Source organism: Pan troglodytes, chromosome 5 (assembly GCF_028858775.2).
Source record: "Pan troglodytes isolate AG18354 chromosome 5, NHGRI_mPanTro3-v2.0_pri, whole genome shotgun sequence".
Classification (NCBI taxonomy): Eukaryota; Metazoa; Chordata; class Mammalia; order Primates; family Hominidae; genus Pan; species Pan troglodytes.
Genome location: NC_072403.2, coordinates 128480878 through 128504497, shown reverse-complemented (window position 1 = coordinate 128504497; position 23620 = coordinate 128480878). Strand labels below are relative to the sequence as shown.

The 23620-nt window shown below is 36.6% G+C and overlaps 1 protein-coding gene across 4 annotated transcripts; it reads right to left on the bottom strand.

Moving 5' to 3' along the window:
* Positions 1-1656: 1656 nt before the first annotated feature.
* On the bottom strand, positions 1657-23620 carry RWDD1 (RWD domain containing 1). 4 transcript variants are annotated; one of them, XM_063813374.1, is made up of 9 exons: positions 23316-23567; positions 21987-22114; positions 20801-20914; positions 14557-14622; positions 10065-10195; positions 5943-6086; positions 4524-4656; positions 3984-4046; positions 1657-1952 (listed from the first exon to the last, which is right to left on the bottom strand). In XM_063813374.1, exons 6-9 carry the CDS (start codon positions 6066-6068, stop codon positions 1831-1833), a joined length of 444 nt encoding a protein of 147 aa, XP_063669444.1. In that variant the 5' UTR covers positions 6069-6086; positions 10065-10195; positions 14557-14622; positions 20801-20914; positions 21987-22114; positions 23316-23567; the 3' UTR covers positions 1657-1830. The 4 variants fall into 4 exon arrangements, with proteins under 4 accessions (XP_063669444.1, XP_063669443.1, XP_063669445.1 ...); XM_063813373.1 differs by lacking the exon at positions 21987-22114 and having other exon boundaries at positions 23316-23620; XM_063813375.1 differs by lacking the exon at positions 20801-20914 and having other exon boundaries at positions 23316-23489.

Here is a 23620-nt window from a genome sequence, read left to right as displayed (position 1 = left end):
TAATTTTATCTTAAATAATTTGCTTTTTGATTATAAGGTCTAACTCCAACAATAAATGAAGGATTAATATTGCTGTTTGTGGGTATGTGGCATATGTATTTTTTACTGGAGGCAGCTCTTTATAATAGCTTTATGAATTTAAAATAGCACAACTGATTTCCTATTGGGGTTAAGAGTCAGTCCTCCAAAACTGTAGTGACTGAATAACTTGCATGAAGCCTGGCTCTCCTACCTGGAGCCACCAAGTCAATCATCCCAAATTATTACAAAGGACTCTATGTGCACGGATGTTAATGTGTTTCTCTTGCAGACAATGTACGATCCCCAAAATTCAAACTCCTTCAGACTGGTTAATTAAAGAGGTAAAGAAAATACCAAAATATATAGACTTCACGACTACAGGACAGTGGTTCTTAATCCAGATTGTGCATCAGAATAATCTGTAGAACCAGTATGAGATTTTGCTGTTTTAAAATTCAGACTGGGGATCAGTGTTCATAAATCTAACTTGAGAGGGGCCTAGGAATGCATACCTTTTAGAAACTCCACAAATGATTCTAATTTAAATACTGTAATTTAAATTTTAATTTAAATTCTAATTTAAATACTTTAAGACTGATATGGTTTGGATATTTGTCCTCTCCAAATCCCACATTGAAATTTAATCCCCAGTGTGGTGGTGTTGGGAGATGGGGGCTGGTGGGGTGTTTGGGTTATAGCAGGTAGATCCCTCATAAATAGATTAATGCCTTCCTGTGGGGAGCAGGGGTGAGGGAGTTCCCACCAAAGCTAGTTTAAAAAAAAAAAAAAGCCTGGCACTTCCACCCTCACTCTCTGGCCATGTGATCTCTACACACATAGTGCCTCTTCCCCTTCTACCATGAGTGGAAGCAGCGTGAGGCCCTCACCAGATGCAGATACCCAATCTTCAACTTTCTGGTCATCCAGAATTATGAGCCAAATAAACCTTTTTTTTTTTTTTGAGACGGAGTCTTGCTCTGTCGCCCAGGCTGGAGTGCAGTGGCGTGATCTCGGCTCACTGCAAGCTCCACCTCCCGGGTTCACGCCATTCTCCTGCCTCAGCCTCCCGAGTAGTTGGGACTACAGGTGCTCGCCACCACACCTGGCTCATTTTTTGCATTTTTAATAGAGACGGGGTTTCACCGTGTTAGCCAGGATGGTCTCAATCTCCTGACCTCGTGATCCACCTGCTTCGGCCTCCCAAAGTGCTGGGATTACAGGCGTGAGCCACCGCACCCGGCAAACCTTTTTCTTTATAAATTACCCAGCCTCAGATATTCCTTTACGGCAATACAAAATGGACTAAAAGGAAGGCTAAACTTCATCTTACTTCTCATCATAATATGGCCTCCTGGTTTTATCAAGACTTAAATTTAGTGTGCCTGGAGGCTAGAATCTGGATGGTTTAATGTGCTAGTCACCTCAGTTTTCTCACACTTCATACAATGCTTGAAATCCAGAAGTAGCCAAAGTCTCCAGCATAGAAATTCCAAGTTATTCCAATTTCCTGTGTATAAACTCATGTGCACAGCAGCAGCCTACCTTCGAGTCTTGGTGCTATAGGCAGGATCTCTCTCAAATACTAGGTGATTTTAAATACGTAACCTTGTGCTCACCAGTAAGAAGCCTTGAACATTTTATATTTGAAATTTTAAGGTCAGTTTATTAAGTTCAATGATGAAAGCTATCAGAAGAATATTCTCCTGAAAATAATTTTTTCTTAGAAAAAAAGAAAGGAAAATCATAACCCTCTGAGCATAGCCACAGATGCTGTGGCAGTCAAGCCTCTCTGCAGATGGGGACAGTCCATTAGTCAGCTGAGTCACTCTCTGGGTCAGCAGGATTATAGTCTGGATCATCTTCATCATCCTCCAGCTCCAAGTCATCCATTTCTTGGAACAAAGACTCATCTACCTCCACGTTGTTTCCAGCTGCAAAAGGCAACCAAAAAAAAAAAAAAAAAAAAAAATCTCCTTTAGTCTTATACTTAGAAATAAAAGATAAAACTCACTGGCACTACCAAACAGAAATCTCCAAATCTGCATGTGAGGTAGGAGTGATGAAATCCCAAACTACAGTTATCAACAGTGATTTGCATTGGTCAGTAGAGACTCTGAAATTTTAAGAGCAACTTCATGTTCCTAGTTCATAGTCTAAAAATCCAGTTATTAAAAAAAGCTTACTAGAATTTATAACGTAGCATTTATACGTTGAAGACAAGGATAATATGTTCTCCTGGTTATAGAAAATTGATTATCACTGATCATGGGACCTGTATGAGGAGTTATCTCTTCCAGTAGTGGTAGATAAGCACATCGTTAAAGCTCAGCCATACTTGTTAATTAATTGATTTGATTTGATCTTCATTCTCACCCAGTTCCCCTTTTAACCAATGGTATGCCTTCAGTTACAATGTCTAAAGCCTATAGGAAACAATACCCAGGCTCTGCATTAAACATCTTCACTCTTCAGTGTGTCTGAAGTAGGTAATACAATTAAGTCCTGGCCAAAGAATAACTGGCTCTGTCTAGGAGACATAGCAAAGGCATCATGGAGCAAATGAAGTCTGAAATATCTTCATGATAAATTTGAATCCACCAAGAAGAAAAGGAGCCAGGATGAAGCAATTTTAGGTAGAAGTATACACAAAGGCAGAGAGAAAATATAAGACCTTGAATAATTCTAACTGGAAATTCCTGAGAAAAAATACCTGAAAGTAACATAGATGAGGGCCAGATTGAGAAAGATTGTGTAGGTCATTCTCTCCCTATAAGCAGTGGAAACCATCAAAGGATTTTAAGGAGAGAAATTGTATGATTAAATATGGGTTTTAGGAATACCATCTCATAGGGAGTGACTATAGAATAGGTAATGGCACTAGGAGGAGGAAGAGGTTTAGGGAAATAATTTAAGAAACTACCACAAAAATCCAGGTGAAAATGACAAAACATTGAAATCAGAAAAGGAAAAGGTATCAAAAACTTTAAAATGTTGCCTATCAGTAAAGGCCTAGCTTAGATTAGAAAGCATTTAGCAGTAAGCTATATCAATACTGCTTCTTAACCTTCTTCAGCAGGTAATCCAGAACAAGGCTGAAAGGCCAGAAGCTAAAGGATTCCCAACTGGCAAGACAGATACAACAAAAGGTTAATGAAGTACGGAACTCTAGAGTGCTATCAAAGGTGTGACTGAGTATGGAGCCCAGTTTAAGAAAACACATGCAGGCCATAAGCTCCCGAGGGGAGAGAACTGGCCCATACTGTACTCTTCTGTATCCTCAGTGGCCAGGACAGTGCAATCAATATTTCTGAATGAATCGATGATGGATAGATGGAAGAGGATAGGTGGTAGAAGAAAAGCACAAGGGACTAGATGCTCCAAACACAGCAAGAGTCATATGAAAGTCTGGTGAGAGGGGATGCTAGGAGTTAAACATGAGGTTTTTACAAGCTCCATGACAGTCCATAGAATAGTTTTCACAGATTTATGACACTAGAAATTTGAAGAAAACAGGTCACCTGAGTCACAATAACCTGGTTTACTAGTTGTGAGAGGCTGGTGTGATCATCATTGTCTACTTCTATCTTTGATATTGCTTAAGTTACCAAAAAATTTAAAATATATGTTGCTATAGAATTACAACATTAATTTCAAATGTATAAATTAGTCAACCACTAGAATTTATTCTCCAAAATGTATTTTTTAACAGCCTTGGGAGGAAAAATGTACAATAAATAAAGTTCAGTTTGATTTTCATGGTTCAAAATTAAAGAGACTACATTATATACATGTGGAATTCTTTTTTTTTTTTTTTAATAGAGTCAGGGTCTCACTATGTTGCCCAGTCTGGTCTCAAACTCCTGGGCTCAAGCAATCCTCCTGCCTTGGCTTTCCAAAATGCTGGGATTACAGGTTTGAGCTACTGTGCCTGTCCTACATGTGGAATTCTACTATTATCTTACCATCCTCCAAGAACTGGATATCAGATGTGTCAAGATTATGATCTGTTTCAAATAGTTGTTTCCCTAAAAAAAAAAAAAAGTACGTTTAATTCAAATGGCATAGTTTTTCTCCATTTTCACTACAATACTTAGAAAGCAAATTTGAAAACCTCTTTTTCTGTGAATTTCAATAAATTTCTGAATTTATTCAGTAGCTAAGTGGCATATGAAATGTATCTGCATTAAAATGGAACAAGTGAAAACCCAGTCTGCCTTGGGGTACTAGAAAAACAACTGGGTTTGACTCTACTACTTCTAAGACATGATCCTGAATGTCCTTCTATCACAGGATCTAGTAATTATAATACTTATATCAAAGATAAGCCATAAAAATTAATTACAAATTATGAGTGGAGAAATATCATCTGGTAGATATGTTTTCTCTTTTTGTCCTAGATGCCTATGTATATTATTTTCTTACAGAAATCTGACCAAATGATCCTCTTGCAAAAAATGATACAGGAGGGTTTAGGAAGAACAGGAATGGCAGGGGAATCATACCACTTAATTTATTTTTTCCTGCTTGTTCTTCTTCTTTCATCCTTTTCTTTTTAATTTCCAAGAGTTCTGCATCAAACTTGGCTTTCCAATTTAAGAAATTCTCAATTGTAACTGGAGTACCATGGAATAATTGCTTAGGAAATAAAAAAAAAAAGTCACCAGATTAATGAAACAGCAGTTTAATAAATCCTAACAGTATCTTTTAAACATATCAATATAACCCCTTATAAGAAAAACAGAAAAATTAATGTTTGAATTTTTGAAATATTTAAACTGATTTCTGCCTGCACTGGCTACTCTCATTGGTTTTGGCAACATACTTTGGAGTAGTCCATTTTTTATTCTTATTACAAGAAAGAAAGATAATATGCAATGTATTCACTGTATTTACCACCATAGCTATTCATTGTTAAGAAGAAAGTTGTTGCTGTCTGATATGGTTTGGCTGTGTCCCCACCCAAATCTCAACTTGAATTGTATCTCCCAGAATTCCCATGTGCTGTAGGAGGGACCCAGGGGGAGGTAACTGAATCATGGTGGCCTGTCTTTCCCATGCTATTCTCATGATAGTGAATAAATCTCACAAGATCTGATGGGTTTATCAGGGGTTTCTGCTTTTGCTTCTTCCTCATTTTTCTCTTGCCGCTGCCATGTAAGAAGTGCCTTTCACCTCCCACCATGATTCTGAGGCCTTCCCAGCTATGTGGAACTCTAAGTCCAATTAAACCCCTTTTTGTTCCCAGTTTTGGGTATGTCTTTATCAACAGCATGAAAACGAACTAATACACTGTCAAAACTGGTATGTTTTGAATACACATCAATTTCTAATACTAAATCCATTGCTTTATCACTTCATTTCAAAATATGAGGTTTTCTTTACATGTAGTAACTATTTAATTCACTGTAGTATAGGGGATTTATAATTCTAAACTCTATATCAAGCTTGTCCAACCCATAGCCTGAGAGCCACATGCAGCCCAGGACAGCTTTGAATGTGGCCCAACACAAATTCGTAAACTGTCTTAAAACATGTTTTTTTCCTGCAAATTTTTTTTTAGCTCATCAGCTATTGTTAGTGTATTTTATGTATGGCCCAAGACAATTCTTCTTCTTCCAATGTGGCTCAGGGAAGCCAAAAAATTGGACACCCCTGGCTCTATATCATAGGCGAAATCTTTATACTTCTTGGTCTTATCTGCATGAGTTTTACTAACTTTTTACTGATTATCATTCATTACCCATGCTATGCCACCAACCAAATGAGGGACTTCTACAATTTTAGTGAAACTTTACTAAAATTTACTTTTATTTATTTTTGTGATTTCCAAAAAAAATACTGTTATTGATTTAAAAAACCCAACCAAGCAACTGAAAACTGATTTAAGAAATAATAAAAGAAAACAAGGCTTTTAAATATACCTTTTCAGCTTCTTCTGCTTCTTTTTCTTTTTGTTTCTTTTCTTCTTCTCTTCTAGTTTTTATCTGATCTACTATTTCATTTAATTTTTCTTGCACAGCTGTCACTAGAGTAAAAATCATCACCATACCAAGATTTTCTTCAGCCTGTGTAACACAAAAAGGTGATGAGGAATAACTCTCAGAAAAATAAAAGTCCATACATTTATAATAATTACTAATTTGGTTATATTCTATGTTCATACAGTTCAATAAAAGATCATTTAAGTGAGCATATATATAAATAATAATATCTTATTTAAAAAGTCATGTAAATGTGCCATATCCAACCTGAAACAGATACTGTGTTTCAGCAAATTCTGTTTAATAATCATATAGGTAAAAATTCAGAAAACTGTTTCTTATAGTAACTAGTAACATCCTTTCTCCAGCATGTTTTCAGTATTTTAGTTCTTTCTATTTTAAGAGCTGTGACAATGAACTGCATTGAGGCCAGAGTGATTTCTAAAATAATATAATAATAAAGAATGTAAGAAATACTGTAGTTTGTCTATATCAACCTTTTTTTCTTTAGATTTGAAATGGTTTAAAACCAAATATAAAAGAATCTCGAACTCATGAAAAGGATATAACTCAAAAGGCTATTAGGAAGTTGGTCATTTGAAGACAGAAAAAAATAACAAGATAGGGTTCCAATGAAGAAGACAAAAATAATTTCAAAATATACTAGCCAGAATCTCAGTGCTAGAAGCAGAGATTACTAGGCATTTCTTTGACAGGGCTGGCCTCAGCAGCATCTGAGTAGGTATTGCATCTCCTGGGACCTCTATGAGTACTAGGCTTCAAGCTAGCTCCTACAATCAAATTCACTAGGGCTTCTCTGTGGTGTTTCTATGCTAACCATCCTAAATCTATGACTAAACAAACTTCTCTCCTGAGTGACAAACCCATATTAAAACTGACTATTTTGGGCAGTGACTTGATGTCCCACAGTCATCTCAACACACAACCATCATCTTCTCCTCAAAACCTATTCCTGGATTATGAATCTCCACAAATCACACCACCACCCACCCAGCCTGAACATCCCCATCCCATCATAAGCTCCATCACTGCTACTTACCTATTCCTAAACGTCATTTAAGTCTGTCCATCAACACTGTTATAAGCCTAGCCTGGAGTACCAACATTTTCAGCTTGGAATACAAGAAACTCCTAACTGGTCTTCTTAAAAGCTATGATCTTAAAACCTAACATCAACCTCCCCTGACCACTCAATATATACATACATACATAAACACACACACACACACACACAGAGAGTCACAGAGAGAACGAATCAATTTATAAACTGAAGCACCACAAAACTGATCTAGTCAGTGTCTTGCTTAAAACCCCTTCATAGCTTCGCAAACCAATCAGGACCAAATACATATTTTGTGAACATTTAGGAGACCCTTCAAAGAAGAAAGTAGCCCGTTAGTTATACCACTTATCACCACCAACTTCAAATCCTAAGTTCAATAAATGTTGTGTGACTAGAAGTTCTAGGAGAAATAATCAATCACTTGCTCTCTCTCACCTCAATATCCTTTAACAAGTTGGTTCCTCTATCCTGAAATTCTTCAACTCTATTTCCTGGCCAACTCTTCCTACAGCTCTCAGCTACTCCTGGAAGCTTCTACAGAACTTTGTCTATGTCAACCCATATAATCTTATATTTCATAAGATTCTGTCATAGTATTTTTCATACAGAATAATGATTTCCAATTTGCTAATCCACACTGCTCACCAGAGAAAAAAATCTGTGAGACCAGGGATGGTGTCTTTCTTGTTCACTCAACCTAATGCTTGACACATTTCAATAACAAAACTTTCATATCCAATAAAAGTAGGATATCTTTTAGAAAAGTTAAGTATTCCAATAGAAAAGCAAAAAAATAATCATTCACATGGAAACTGGATAACTCGGAAGTCATACTAGTTCCACATCACTAGTATTTTTAAAATGCAAGTTATAATTACATTCCATTTTCACCTTGTCATCATTTTATGTCCAAGTGTAAATATCTGGTATTAGCAAATGTGAGAAAACAGATACCACAATGACTACAGTGAGATCATAAATTGGCACAACCTTTTTGAAGGCCAAATTAGCAATATGTATGAAATTATTAAGTATGCATTCCCTTTAATCCAGCAATCGTACTTCCAGGAAACACTGAACTACCATACTTATCAGCAATTCATTCTTTTCATTTATTCAACAAACATTTGAGTGTCTATTATGTGCAAGGCACTAGGAGTACAAAAGAGAACCTGCTCTAAGGACTTACAAGTAGTGATATATAAGAATGTTGGAAGAATTATATACTAATTCTTAATTATTTGTTAATTATATATCAGGCAAAAATGAAAGACAACTGTAAACTGTTTTACAAAAAGATGAGTAATTACATATACATACAATGAAATTCTATACGATTACCAAACATAATGACTCATATATGTTTAACTGAAATGAAAAGATGCTCACATATATTATGTGCAAAAGAGGATATTATAAAACATTATGCATAAAATGATCAAACTTGGGTGGGAGAGGGGGACTATGTATATAACCATAAGGAAAAAAAGTCTCACACTAGATCACATCAAAATGTTAATAGACAATTAATTATACATGGTTGGTACAATTAAAAATCATCTTTATTTTCTTCTTCTTCATGATTTTTTGTATCTTCTGAGTTTCTGCAATATGAATTTATTATTTTGATACCGGAAAATTATAACAATTATTTTTTTGGAAAACAAAGGACAAATACTCCCTGATCACACCTGAGGGTCAGGCAGGTGTCAAATAAATCAAAACAGCCTTTTTGAAAAGAGACAGTTTGAGTACAAACAAAATACTAAAAACATGGAAAAATTCACTTAGACTGAATAATTTACATTAAGGTATGACTGACTGAATATAGCATAACCATCCCAGGTTCTCTGCAATGTTTTAAAAGATGTTCGAAGAGCTGGGCAAGGTAGTTCATGCCTGTAATTCCAGCACTCTGGGAGGCTGAGGCAGAAGGATCACTTGAGCCCAGGAGTTCAAGGCTGCATGAGCCATGATCATGTCACTGTCCTCCAGCCTGGATGACAGAGCAAGACTCTGTCTCAAAAAAAATAAAAATATATAAAAAAAGATGTTAGAATTAGCATAACTTCATGCAAGGTAACAAGGTGAATAGGGCCCAACATCAGCAAAAATTCCTATCTGATATATCTTCTTTCACTCCTCATTGTACAACAGCTCCAGATATTTTTATAACATCAACATTATGGTGACCACTGGTCTTTAGAATATGTAAGTCACATATAAGGTGGAGATATGTTTTCTGTCAATTCTTCTTAGAGTAAACAAATAAAGGTAGGACTTCTGACTTTAAGATGGTGGAGTAAGAATTTTACCCCCCTCCCTACTCTCTACTCTGAAGAACCCCATGAAAACTCTCTACCCAAGCATGAGTATATTTTAAATACCTGCCAAGCCCAGATTACAGGTAGCCTATCCCACAATAAAATTAATCCAGTAAAAACTTTTTTTAATATCCATTTTTATTTCCACACAAGCCTCCCCTCACAGAGGGGTCATAAGCCATTATTGTTGTCTGTAAGCTTTGGGAGGATGAGAGATGGGAGAAAAAAAATCAATTACCAGTCCTTTTCCCAGACTGCAGGCAACTAGCATGTAAAAGTCAGAGAGGGAAGAAGTTTTAATTTTTTTAAAAAGTTGAAAATTGTAGCTACATATGGGACTAGGCATTCTAAAAACCAAATCAAAACACTGTTTACAACTTAAAGTACCCGTTGGACTTTTTATCACTAATGACATGAGGGAAAAAGCCATGAGGCTGACGGAGTTTCAAGCAGGGGCACTGGGACAAATTCTATTACTCAAATTTTAAAGGGACAGTAGGAAACAAAAATAAAGATGCTCTGTGATTATGTAACATGAATTCCACTTGGTCAATGTTCTGTTTACACAATAGCATTTTCTAACTCTTGAAATTAATATGTAATATTTAAGGCCAATAAATGCTGCTACAAAACATAAAATTATTATTTCCTTACCTGTAATGCTAGTAATTTTAAAATGTCTGAGACATCATTATCTTCTAGATTTTCCTGGGAGAATATTTCATAAAGGGGAGCTTCATCTGGGTATTTTTCACTGTATGTAAACTTGAGGGTAGTCTGGACAGCTAAGACACAAGATAAGAGTTTGATGTGAATACCTTAAAAGTAAAGAGGTAGATATCTTTGCTGAATCAGTAGAAAGTAGCACAATAGATTTTCCTACAAAGAAAAAGGTTATTAAGAGACCAGATGGATAATCACTAATGTAAACAACACATATCACAAAGAGATACATGAAACAAATCATGGGAATCCCAAAAATCACACTTACACGTGAAGCACATTTACCACTTATTGGTATTTTACCAGACTGCATGTCTGAGAAACAGGGTGGATAAACGTCACTTTTTAAAAACCTTTCCTAAGATAAACAGGCACTGAATACAACATATTTTTAAAAAGTACTACCGTATGCTCATTTTCAGCCTCTACCAGAGCCAGTTCCTACCTGCAGAAGATCTGGCTATAGCCCTCGAATCTATATTTGAATCCACACAATGTCAGCAGGGCTAATTAGTGGCTGGATGGCACCGTTTAGACCTCGAGAGTATAAAAGGTTATATGGGAAACTTTTAACCTAATTCATCTATATATTCTCACTCACTCTTTTAGTCTGTGTCAATTTACGGATCTCACACTTGTATGGAAGTAAAACTCTTATGGGCATGTCAGTGCAAGGTGCCTCTCTGCAGCACAGGCCATTGAGTTTTCAATTCCACCAGGCAGTCTGCAACTAAGCAGTAGTGCTAAACATTTTCTGTTAAGACTTTTTATTACTCACAATGACCTTTTTCCCAGAGTGCCATCTTTTGTGTAACTCACATTTTATATTATTAAAATCTGATTTTGATGAGGCAATACAAATTTATACTGCTCTTCATGGACGGGGGAAAAAAGCACTTTAAAATTTGCAGGTTTGATATTTTATTTTTCATGTTATGATATTAACAAGGAATTTTATGAACCAAAAATTGCAAAAGATTAAGTGTTAGAGGTCAGTAAGAAACAGTATCTTCTGGCATTTTCCTTTCTTCTTTTATTAGCACATTTTTAGTTTTATTGGTGGAACAAGATTTTTTTTTCCATTTTATTTCTTCCCCCCAGCTTTCTTAAGGTATACTTGACAAATAAAAATTGTATATATTTAAGGTGTACAATGTGATGTTTTGATATACATATATATTGTGAAATGATTATCAGAACCAAGCTAATTAACATCACCTCATATCATTATGATTTGTGTGTGTGTGTGTATGTGGTGAGAACACTTAAGATCACTTCTTTCAGTAAATTTCAAGTATACAATACAGTATTATCTATAATTAATTATAGTCACTATGTTGTGCATTAGATCCCCAAACTTATTTCATCTTGTATAACTGAACCTTTGTACCCTTTGGCCAGCATCTCACCATTCCTACTACCTCCCAGACTTTAAACAATCAATGCATTAAAGAAGAAACTTAAAGGGAACTTTAAAAATATCTTGAGACAAAGGAAAATGGAACATGGCCAGGCGCTGGGGTTTATGCCTGTAATCTCAGTACTTTGGACAGCCAAGGTAGAAGGATCATTTGAAGTCAGAAGTTAAAGACCAGCCTGGGCAAGAGTAAGACCCCATCTCTACAAAAAGTTGAAAAATTGAGCTGGGAGTGGTAGCATGTGCCTGTAGTCCTTGCTATTTGGGAGGCTGAGGTGGGAGAACTGCTTGAGCCCAGGAGTTGGAGGCTGCAGTGAGCTAAGATAGCACCATGGAACTCTAGCCTGGGCAACAGAGTAAGATCCTTGTCTCTAAAAAATATTTAAAATTTTAAAAATTAAAAAAAAAAAAAAAAAGAAAATGGAAACACATCATACCAAAACTTATGGGTTGAAGCAAAAGCTGTTCTAAGAGGAAAGTTAATAGCAATAAATGCCTACAATCAAATAAAAATAAAGATCTGAAGAAACAATTTAACATGCCCCTCAAGGAACTAGAAAAAGAAAAAACTGGGCATAAAATCAGCACAAGGAAGAAAATAATAAAGATCAGAGCAGAAATAAATGAAATACATCAGAAAAACAATAGAAAAGGTCTAACGAAACAGCTAGACTAGAAAAAAGGGAGAAGACGAAAATGAATAAAATCATACATGAAAGAAGATATTTTATAACTGATATTAGGGATGGGGAGATATCAGTTACACGATAAAAGGTTTAAGACAGGATGAATAACTTCAGATCTATTGTAGTGCATTATTACTACAGCTAAGAATAATGTACTGTATACTTAAAAACTGCCAAGAGATTAGATATTAAATGTTCTTACCAAAAAAATTAAAAAGTAAATTAAAAAAATAAAGTTTATCATTGTGGCAAATTAGTTTCTTCCTCTTTTCTATGAATAGAGTTTTATACTGGATTTGCTTCATGTGCATTATATCCTGAGAATATTCTTTAACACTTAGTGTAAATAATTGCAAATTGATTTTCACCATGCAGGTATATTAAAATGCATTTAACCATTTAAATAACTAAGTTTAAAAAAAAAAAAACTGATTCTACTATAAGTAAAAGGCATTCAGTAGGGAAAATTTAGGAATAAAATAATGGAAAAATAAAATAACAAATAATCCCATTATCAGGAAGAGATCGCTATTTCCATTTTGGTATATTTTAAGTATCTTAAAAATATTTCATAAAACGACATTATTTTTATCTGCATATATTTACATTTTAAACAAAATTTTATGTATAGATGGATAAAATTTTGCTTAAAATGTACATATTCATATATAAATATAAAATCTCAAAAATAACATGAGAATACTTCCAAGTCTTTATTCAATACAACCATATTTCCACTTTATAAGTATGTCACTGTTTATTAGTTAAGATAGAAACAATGACATTATAAACATCCTTGCATGTATTATTTTGTATTATGATACTGTGCTTAGAATAGATACCCATAAATACAGTAGTCATTGTATCAAAGAATATGAACATTTTCAAAGTCTCCTGCTTCATGATTCCAATAGTTCTCCTGAACATGTGTTTCGATTCATATTCCAAACAGCATAATGCTATCTTCCAATACTAATAATTTGCTGGATATATTATTTTAGCTTGCATTTTTAATTACCTGTGAGATCGTTCTTTTAATACTACCTTTAGAAATTGTACATCAATGCCCTTTGCCCACTTTTCTACTAGTTTGTTCACTAAAAAGGAGTTTTTTGGGGAAAAAAAGTACAATGCAGGATTTAGTTTCAAAGAAATAATTTTGAAAGTATGGTGGATAATGCACTGAGTACACCTATTTCATAGAGCTATTACTAGCTCCTAATAAAGCTATTATTCAGAATATGGGAGCTCTCACAAGAAATTTTATATTTTATTTTTCATTTCAGCGTAATCTTAAAGAAAATTTTATTTGGATTATTTACCAATGAGCATCACCACACCATTTTGGAACCCATAATGGCATCATATGAAGCCCAAATCATGCCACTGGCTTATTTACAAAGGAAAATTTTAAATGGTTTGAAGAACAGTCAGTATAGTATTTATTTCATGCTTTAAAGCATTACAGAAAAAATTTTAGATACCAATCTGCAAAAGTATATTAGTTATCAATTTGGTAGTAAATAAATGTATTCAATATCCTTTTAATTCAGATTTCAATAATGTGTGAATGCAAACCTCATTTTCAAGTATACTAGACAGATTTGGAGTTATCAAGTAATACCATAAAAGTTGGCTATTAATGACTGCTCCTGGCAGAATTTAGGTTTACTAGCTTCAAAGGGGGCAAAAAAATGTGTAGGGTTGTTAGTTCCAATTTACATAACCTTTTTATCAAATTACCATATCAACTAACGTGACTAAAAGTAGAAATAAACTTCAGATACCATTCCCCCAAACATCTCCAAATTTAATTTATTTAACTTTAATTTATTGGTTTTTATAGTTACGTTATTTCAAAAGAAAGAGACAGAAACATGCAGACAGACATATATCCAGCCCCATTTATAACAGCAAATGTCCAGTGAACAATCTAAATGTTCAAAGAGAAAAACAGCCATGAAAAAATAATAGTCACTCAAAGGAACCACACAACCACTGAAATATGTTTGCACGTGAAGTATTGCTTTGAACAAAACAAAAGTTTCCTACCTTTTTTCATCTGCTGTATTATTAATATTACTATTTCACTTTTAAAAACTAAGCTTATTGTGCCAGACTATATTTCATTAATTTCCTCTCTATTTCCCTAGAAGTCATGTTCACACAGTAAATTCTGACTAGAAATATACAACATTCATAGTAGATTCGTAACAGCCCCTTAGCACCTCCACACGACAATATCCAGCATAATGCCTACAGAATGAGTGAAATTCCTGAGAAATTTAGAAAAACCACGAGTATTTTTTATGAGACTTACTTTCATCATTTTCTCCAGCCTCAGACGTCACAGTAATGGTGAAGCTGGGTGGATTTTCTGATAATACTGCAAGAAAATACACACAGAAGTTATTGAAATGCTTTCTAAGGCAGATGCTTTTCCTTATTAGCAAATTATCAGTACCCAGTCCTAGAAACTGGTCCCTAGGCTATATTTCCATTTCCACAAATACAGACTGAACAGAACACTGAAATGATAAAATTACCATCAACTTTCTATTTAAATGGAGGGTTGTCTTTAATCTGGAAAGAAATAACTATGGTAGATAACCCTCTTGGAGTTTTACCAAGTCAACTGAAAAAATGAGGTAGTTTACCTTTTATTTTAAAATCTCCACCTATACATGGAAAATTACATTCTTAAAAAATCCCAAAAATAATGGCAAAGAGTTTCATGTTTCTCACCTGAAACTACCCACTGATACTCATGTTTCACTGATTTTTATACTTATATATTGTGAGATATAACTCAGAATCTCCATGACAAACAGTAAATACCGATTTGTTAAAGTTTATGTCTTCTTGCTGTCATTCTCTACCACATCATCTCTAAAACCAAACTTTCTTTCACATATGCTTACTAAGCCTCTACCATCTTTCATAGAATTATAAAATGAATTAGCTATGAATGTAAACATCAGATTGCATGTAATTTACTAAGCAAGACAAGACACATAAATCAACATTTATATAAATAACAAAGCTTTGTATGTCATTTTATAGCCTATGTCTATCTAATACTAATCTCTGTTTATCATCTATTCCTCAACAAGAATGCTATAACAACTCTATGAGAGCTCTAGATCAGTATCTGGCAGTATCTAGAAACTCAATTAATATTGCCCCAATAAAACAAGAACTAAATGAATAGAATGAAAGGAGGAAAAACAGTAACAAAGAAAACTTGTACTCAGAACCATTTGAAAAGTAAACAAGGAAACTTCAAGCTACCAGGGATGGCTGCTAAGCCTATGAGAAAAGCCTATGCCTCACTCCCTGTCCAGGAAGCACTGGTACTTGTCAAGGTTGGCAGCAGCTCTGCAGACTTTTTCAGAATGAAAGAGCAATGGATTACTGAAGAAGTAATCATGGGAACTATTCAACTTTTCCTACCTGGGAACTTTCTAAAGCCATCATAAATATATATTATCAACAGTATTTTCTGGCCGGGCACAGTGGCTCATGCCTGTAGTCCCAGCACTTTGGGAGGCCAAGGCGGGCGGATCACTTGAAGCCAGGAGTTCGAGACCAGCTTGGCCAACATGGTGAAACCTCATCACTACTAAAAACACAAAAAATAGCCAGGCGTGGTGGCGCATGCCTGTAATCCCAGCTACTCCAGAGGCTGAGGCACAAGAATCACTTGAACCTGGGAGGCAGAGGTTGCAGTGAGCCAAGATTGCGCCACTGCACTCCAGCCTGGACGACAGAGCAGGACTCTGTCTCAAAAAAAAGAAAACCCCAAAAACCAATTATTTTCAAGATAGATGTCTTCATTTTAATTGAATTTAAGGTACTTTAAGAAATGATGAACACCTGTGATTACTAGAAAAGTGTTAGATAAAAGACTCAGTAGATTCATATTTTAATAGGTTTTGGGTAGTCCAGCCCATGCTGAAAAAAGTTTCAGCCCACCGAAAGGTTATTATAATAGAGCCATAATATGGTTGGGCTTGTCTATATTTTACAAATATACATAAAATATAGTTGATGTATTTCATTCTTATTTCCTTTCATGACCAACTTTAACATTTACAAGTCATGAAATGTAAACACTGCAACTATAGAAATAAGGGATCAGCCCAATGACATTCCAACTTATTACCACTTTCTATGACTCCCTGAGGCTATAGGTCAGGGGTAACCAATACTCAATTACAACAGGTAACATTTACTGAGCATCACTTTGTGCTTGTGCTATGCTATGCATTAACATGAAAATCCTGTACTTCTGGCACAAGACCATGATTTATACTATAATTCACTAAATTTTCAATGCCATCAAGTATGAGATATGCTTTACATACCACTAAGAAAGAAAAATAAGCTGCCAACTAAACCGACATGTAACTGATTATAAGAAAAGTTCATATTTCAGAGATGTTAAGTGTAAAATATGTCTTAAAAACTATTAAATATACTATCACCCCAATTTTACAGATGTGGAAACTGAGATACAGAGCTTTTAAATAATTTGTCCAAGGTTATCAGGTAGTAACTGAACAAACAGAATAAACTATATAGAGCATCATTTAAAAAGAAAACATATTTCCAGCTGAGAAATTCCAAGAAAGTCATTTGAGCTAGGCTGTCAATCATGGGTGGCATATTGGCAAGCAAAGATGGAGAAGGGAAATGCACTTGAGGCACCATGGAAGCAAGGGCATAATGGTGGGAAAGCTAAAGATATATATAGGGAATAAGAAATTATTCCATTTGCTGAACTTATATGTGAGCGAAGAAAACTAGGTGAAAATACAGTTGAAAGTTTAGTTGCGCACAATCTTTTTTTTAGCAATAATATGATCAGAATTGTTCTCAAAACATAGGAAGACAAATCTAACAACAGCACATAAAATGAAAGGAGGGAGACGACTACAGGCAGTATGAAACTAGGTCACTATTGCAATCATCCAGGCAAAGGTAATAAGGTCCTGAACTAGGTCGGCAGCAATGGGAATAGCAGGAAATGGTGATGATGATATTTTAAGTTGGCAGGCTGCAGGCTGAGAATGTGATGCCACTAACAAAAATGAGTAGTAACAAAAAAATCAGACATGATATATTTTAAGGACACTTTAGGACTTTCAGTTAGAAGTGCTGAACATGCAATCAGAAATGGGCGAATGGTGGCAAAGAGAGCTGGGCTTTAATTCAATTTGGGATCATCTAGACAGAGGTGATAGCTAAAGCCATTAGACTAAATGAGATCGTCAGAAATGTAACACAGAGAAATAAAAGCCAACATAAGCTTTTTAAGGAATTCTCAATTTGGAAAACAAAGTAAGAGGAAGTAATAACAAACTCAAGAGATAACAGTGTTATGAAAATCAAGGGAAGTGAGTTTCAAGAGCATATGAAGAATGATTCTCCTCATTCTACCACATCCTGCCCACTGTCTCTTGTCAGTTTCCTAGCAAGCAGATTTTATCACATTGTTACCTGCTTACAGCAGCAGTTCCCTATCCATATAAAGTGTGTTGGAATGAGTTCTGAGAAAGGGGTAGAATCACAAATAACACACTAAAAAATATGCGTAACTCAAAGTCTATTTTATTTGTGAAGCCACCCTACCTATTAGAATCTGAGTCTGATGTGGCAGTGTCTACAATATGCACTATATTGTCTGTGTGGGAATAAAGTGGGCAATGAACTATTGCCCTGTCAGATCACATCTAAGTCCCTGACAAGGCCCTCTGTGATGTGGTCCCTGCTTACTGGTCAAGTCTCATTTTCCATGACTCTCACTTCTCACTTCATGTTCTAGCAATACCCAAATCCCTTGTCCTTTGAACATATTCTGATCCCTCAGAGTCCTGCTTCTGCATATGTGGGTCCCAGGCTGGAATACCCTTTCCCTAGTCTCATTTACTTGTTAACTTGTCATTACTCCTAAATTTTCTGAAACAACTCAGACCATCCCCTCTCCCTAAATTTGTCTGATGTCTGTTTCCCCAAGCTGAGATCCTAAAAAAATGCATATAGTAACTATTTGGTAAATGAGGAAACCAAAAGATATGGGAATGTTAGCAAGAATATCAGTGAACTACCGGACCTGGGGAGCCAGATAGAACAGGGAGGCAAAATGGACCAGAAAGAAACTGATGAACTATCAATCCATGAGAAATCATGAGACGCATGTTCAATACAAGCATGGGAACAAAAGAACTACAGGGTACAAAGGTTATGGGAAGGAGTAATTTTCAGAGGCCAAAATGTTAGAGATGGCATTTTCAAGGTGTGGCAACGCCCATGTGCAGCTAAAAAAAAGTGGAAATCAAAATCATTAGTTGAAAGAGACAAGAAATTATGAAGCCATATTAGTGGAAAAATCAACAACTAAGATGGTATTTCTAGTAAAGAGTATCATATGTTTGTTTTACAATTATAAGGTATAAGGTATTTTCACTTACATTATTTCTCATTAAACAGATACAGAGACTAATGCTTGGAGAGGCTAAGTGATTTGTCCAAGGACACTACATAAAGTTGCCACTATAGAGAAAAAAACGTGAAGCAAGTACGGCAAAGAAAAAAGATTTTGGGAAGTACTGCTAAAAGTCTCCCAATGTCCACTCTTATTTAAGTTATGCCATTTTTAACTGAGCATACTGACTACCAGAATAAAGATTACATTTCCCAGTTTCATTTCCAGCTAGCTCTCACCAAATGACTAAGTTCCCACTAAAAAGATGGAAGTAGATATGCCCTCTGACAGTTTCCAGGAAATTTCCTTAAGAAACTGCCATCTCTTACTTCTCTGTTCTTCTTCCTTCCTTTATTCATCCTGCTTCCTGGAAATGGAATGTCACCATCTTGGCCATGAGTGTAAGACTACATCTTAGGGATGACAGAGAGCTACATTAGAAGATGTGTCCCTGAGGAATTCTGGAAATAGAGCTGCCACAACTCTCTTTTATGTGCAAGAGCAAAATAAGTTTTTACCTTTTTAAAAACCAATGTTATTGGGGGTTTTCTGTCACAGATGAACCTAATCCTATTAAAATAAGTATTTTTTAAAAACAGAAAAAGGGATATTTCAAAGTTGGGCAGTAACTAAAATAGGGATGGGAAAGTTACTTAATTGGATTCACAAAAATAGATAATTCCTAAGTTCTGATAAAGGACTAATCCCATTACCATGCATTACTGTGAGTTAGGGTAAGTAGAAGAAAGATTAGTCTTCACTAAGGATGCCAGACTTCCACCACTGTAAGTAATTCAAAATACTTTTGAGGGCCAGGCATGGTGACTCACGCTTATAATCCTAGCACTTTGGGAGGCCGAAGTGGGTGGATCACTTGAGGCCAGGAGTTCAAGACCAGCCTGGGAACATAGCGAGACCCCAGTCTCTACCAAAAATACAAAAATTAGCCAGGCATGGTGGCACACCCTGTAATCCCAACTACTTGGGAAGGTGAGGCAGGAGAATTGCTTGAACCTGGGAGGTGGTGGTTGCAGTGACCCAAGATGGTGCCACTGTACTTTAGCCTGGGCGACAAAGGGAGACTCTCTCTCAAAAAAAATTTTTTTTGAGAAAAAGAGTAAAGCTGGGCCAGGTGCAATGGCTCATGCCTATAACCCTAGCACTTTGGGAGTTGGAGGCGGGAGACTCGCTTGAGGCCAAGAGTTTGAGACTAGCCTGGGCAACAAAGCAAGACCTCTGCTGTTATAAAAAATGAAAAAATTAGCCAGGCATGGTACTGCGAGCCTGTAATCCCAGCTACTCTGTAGGCTGAGGTGGGAAGATCACTTGAGTAAAGAGGTCCATGGTTCCAGTGAGCTGATTGGGGCACTGCACTCCAGCCTGGGTGACAGAGTGAGACCTTGTCTCAAAAAAGGGAAGGGGAGGGTAGGGGAGGGAAGGGGAGGGGAGGTGGAAGGAAGGAAGGAAGGAGAGAGAAAGAAAAAAAGAAAGAAAAGGAAGGAAGGAAGGAAGAGAGAGAGAGAGAAAGAAAGAAAGAAAGGAAGAAAGGAAGAAAGAAAGAAAGAAAGAAAGAAAGAAAGAAAAGAAAGAAAGAAAGAAAGAAAGTTGTTGGCCACAGAGGAAGGGCAGGAGAGATGTTAGGGGACAGATGGTGGTGAAAGTGACAGAATTAAAGATTTGTCAAAAACAGGGATAACAGAGGTAGCAGCTAAAAGGTACATTAAGAGATACACAAATTACCTTTAGTTTCCACAAAATACGAGAGAGCCCATATTAAAATAAGTACCTCTGGTTGTTAGGGAGTGTCTGACCTTTCAAAAAGTATGACTTAGAACAAACTGCTTTTACAAGACGACTTCTTACCTATCTCAAGATACAATTATAACTGTCAAATGTGAATGGCTGCTGCTTAGAGGTACTGACAAAGAAATACAGGATTATGTACTCCTCTTTGTAAGGCAAACAGAATTAAGGAAACTTGGCTTTTGGTTAACCTGATGCCAACAAATTTGTTTCAATAAAACTCCCCACAGCCAGAGATTTCAATACATAAATTGAAATAACCAAATTCTACTACCTTAGCAGGACCTTGTCAAGTGAAGCACTACTGAAGGAGAATGTGGTATCAGGAGAGTCCATTTATATTTTGGAAGACTAGTTGTTAGGAGGGTTGGATCAATGTGCAATCAAGCTACAGAATAGGCAAAAAGAAGAAATTGTATTATGATTTGTTATAATCACAACAAATGCAACACTGGACCAAAAGTTCTTTGCAAATAGTCAAAGCAATTAATTCTGAGGTTAGGCTAAATCTATGTGCCTAGGTCTATGGGCTGGACTGTGTCTCTTCAGCATCCACATGGGGTCACGTGTACTTAACAAATGCTTCTTTGTCAAGCACTCAGTCATCCATTAAAAAAAAAAAGTATATCTATTTCCTTCATTAATAGTATTGAGCATTAACCAAATTCAATAATTAAATGTGATTCAAAATGAAGTTACAAAACTCCCATTTAGTGTTCCTTGGCCAACTGACACAAGCAAGATCTCTTTCTTAAACCTGGCATGAGAATACAAAAGTATGGAATCATAAATACAAAAGAAGGCTATAAAACAGAAAATCTTGCAAATCTCCAAGATTTTAAAAGATCAAACATGGAAACATTTTATTTCAAAGTCCTCTGCCTTTTCCCCAAGAGTTTTCATAAAGAACATGATCACTAGGAAGGCAAAGTTCCCTAAGAACTATAAATAAAGACACCTCATTTTAATTTATTTATTGCAAAGCTTGTAGAAATGTTGACAGGAGTTAGAGATAGATGGCTCATCTGATAGTGCAGAATACCTGAATGCATCAAAAGATTCATAAATTGTCTTTTATTACCCTGGCTCAGAATCCTCAAGCACTTGGGCATCTGATAAGAATTTCACATAGTGAACTATACCAGAGCTGTCAGGGCCTAGTACAATTTGAAATACCCACAAGATTATTTCAGGGTTAAAAACAAAAAAAGATATCAGTTTTATAAATGCTTATATGCATAGGATTTAGCGAGGGATAGCTTATGTCCAAAGAAATGAAAAGAATAGCACATCCTGCTGTCTTGACTCTGCCTACAGTGTTCATACCTAGTATGTTTCCAAAGTACTGGAAATGACCAAACATGATTAAGAATATATCCAACAACTGACCCTATATTCTATTTTAGACATAGACATATAAGCAAGGATAGAGAAGGGAGCCAGACTCCATACACACTCACCCAGTTAATGACACTCTCAAACCCCTCTTCACTCATCCCCTTAACATCCTCACAGCACAGATGTACTGCTGGTGAGAGAGAACATGAACAGGACTGGAGCTATACAGGGATAGCTGAGAGACATCTGCCTGTTGGCAAAGCAGAACAAAATTTGCTACCATTGCAAGCAGTGGTCAAAAGGTGAAGCCAAGAAAACTAAGCTAAACAATGAAAGGGAGAGGGGTTGGAATTTATAAGTTAAAGTAATATACCTTACACTATAAATTCTGACTATCAACGATAGGCAACACTCAAAGGAAAGGATGGGGAATGTAAATGCACACACCTAGGTTCTACTCACTCATATTGGCTTTATTTGACCGCTTCTCAAATCTCAGAGGAGCCATATTGATATAGTTATGTAGCATTTTTATAATCATCCGAAGCATGGCTTAATAGAGAAATCTCGTCCTCTAAATTATACCTAATGAACTTCTCATTATAATATTTTACATTAGCGCAACCTACCAAGTAATCTTCTGCTCTCTCAATCTCAGCTGGAGCTGAATCCCAAGTCCCATATGTCTGGAAAGTGAAAGAACAGGCAAGCGTTCTGGACGTAACTCAGTACCAGCCCTGCCGCTAACTCGCTGGCGGACAGTACAGAGCAAGCCACTTAGCTTTCCTGAACCCCCATGACCTTGGCTTGGAGCAGGAGCCCCAGGATAGATGATGTTTAATCTCCCTTCCAATCTAACAACCTATGAATTTATAGCAGAACGGAAATTTGGGCCACATTATCCATTAGGCATTCTACTGAATGCCAGATTTTTTTTTTTTTTCATAAGAAAAGAAACCCGACAGACTTCAGGGACTATGCTACTCTCAAAACCGATTTGAGTAACTGAAAACAGCACTCTGAATCCTATAAACTAAAACAGCATCGTATGAAAAAGTTTCTACCTTAATAAAGGTAAAAATGTGAAAACTAACATCCTTGCCGCTGTGGAAAAACGAATCTCACTTGGAGTATTTTTTCTCTTAATGTATTATAAATCTCAGGTTGCTGTAGGTTACACAGAAACCAAAGTAATCCCGACTCAATTTTCAGGCCTGACACCCTCCAACATCACCCGGACTTTTAGATTTCCGGGAACAAGCAGAGAAGGAGAAAAAGTCACTGGGTTGCTGGTAAGTGACTGAAGAACTTGAGAAGAGTGGAGGGCAAGGTGGCCGCGCGGCCTCAAGGTCCCCTTCTCCACCCCAACCTATGAGGCCCAGAGCTGCGGCAGCTCCTGCCCATCCTACTCCACCTCCGGGCGGCTACAGGCTTGCGGCCGCGGGAGTCACCTGTGAAGGAGTCAGGGTAGATGGACTCCAGAGCCTCCAGCTCGTTGCGCTGCTCCTCGCCGTAATCTGTCATCGTGGCCCTTGCTCTTGCCCATGGATCGCCCAGACACCTAGGCGGCGCGCAGCAGCCCAGACAGCTGCCGCGCCGGGAGAGCGGGCGACGGCCAGGCGGGCGCGGGCGCAGGCGCAGAGTCCCCGGCTGGAAGGCCCAGGGCCCAAAGCCAGACCCGGCTTGCTTAACTGCAGCTCCGCGCCGGCCTCCGCCTGCTCCCTACTTCCACGTTCGACTCGTTCTGCCTGGCCAG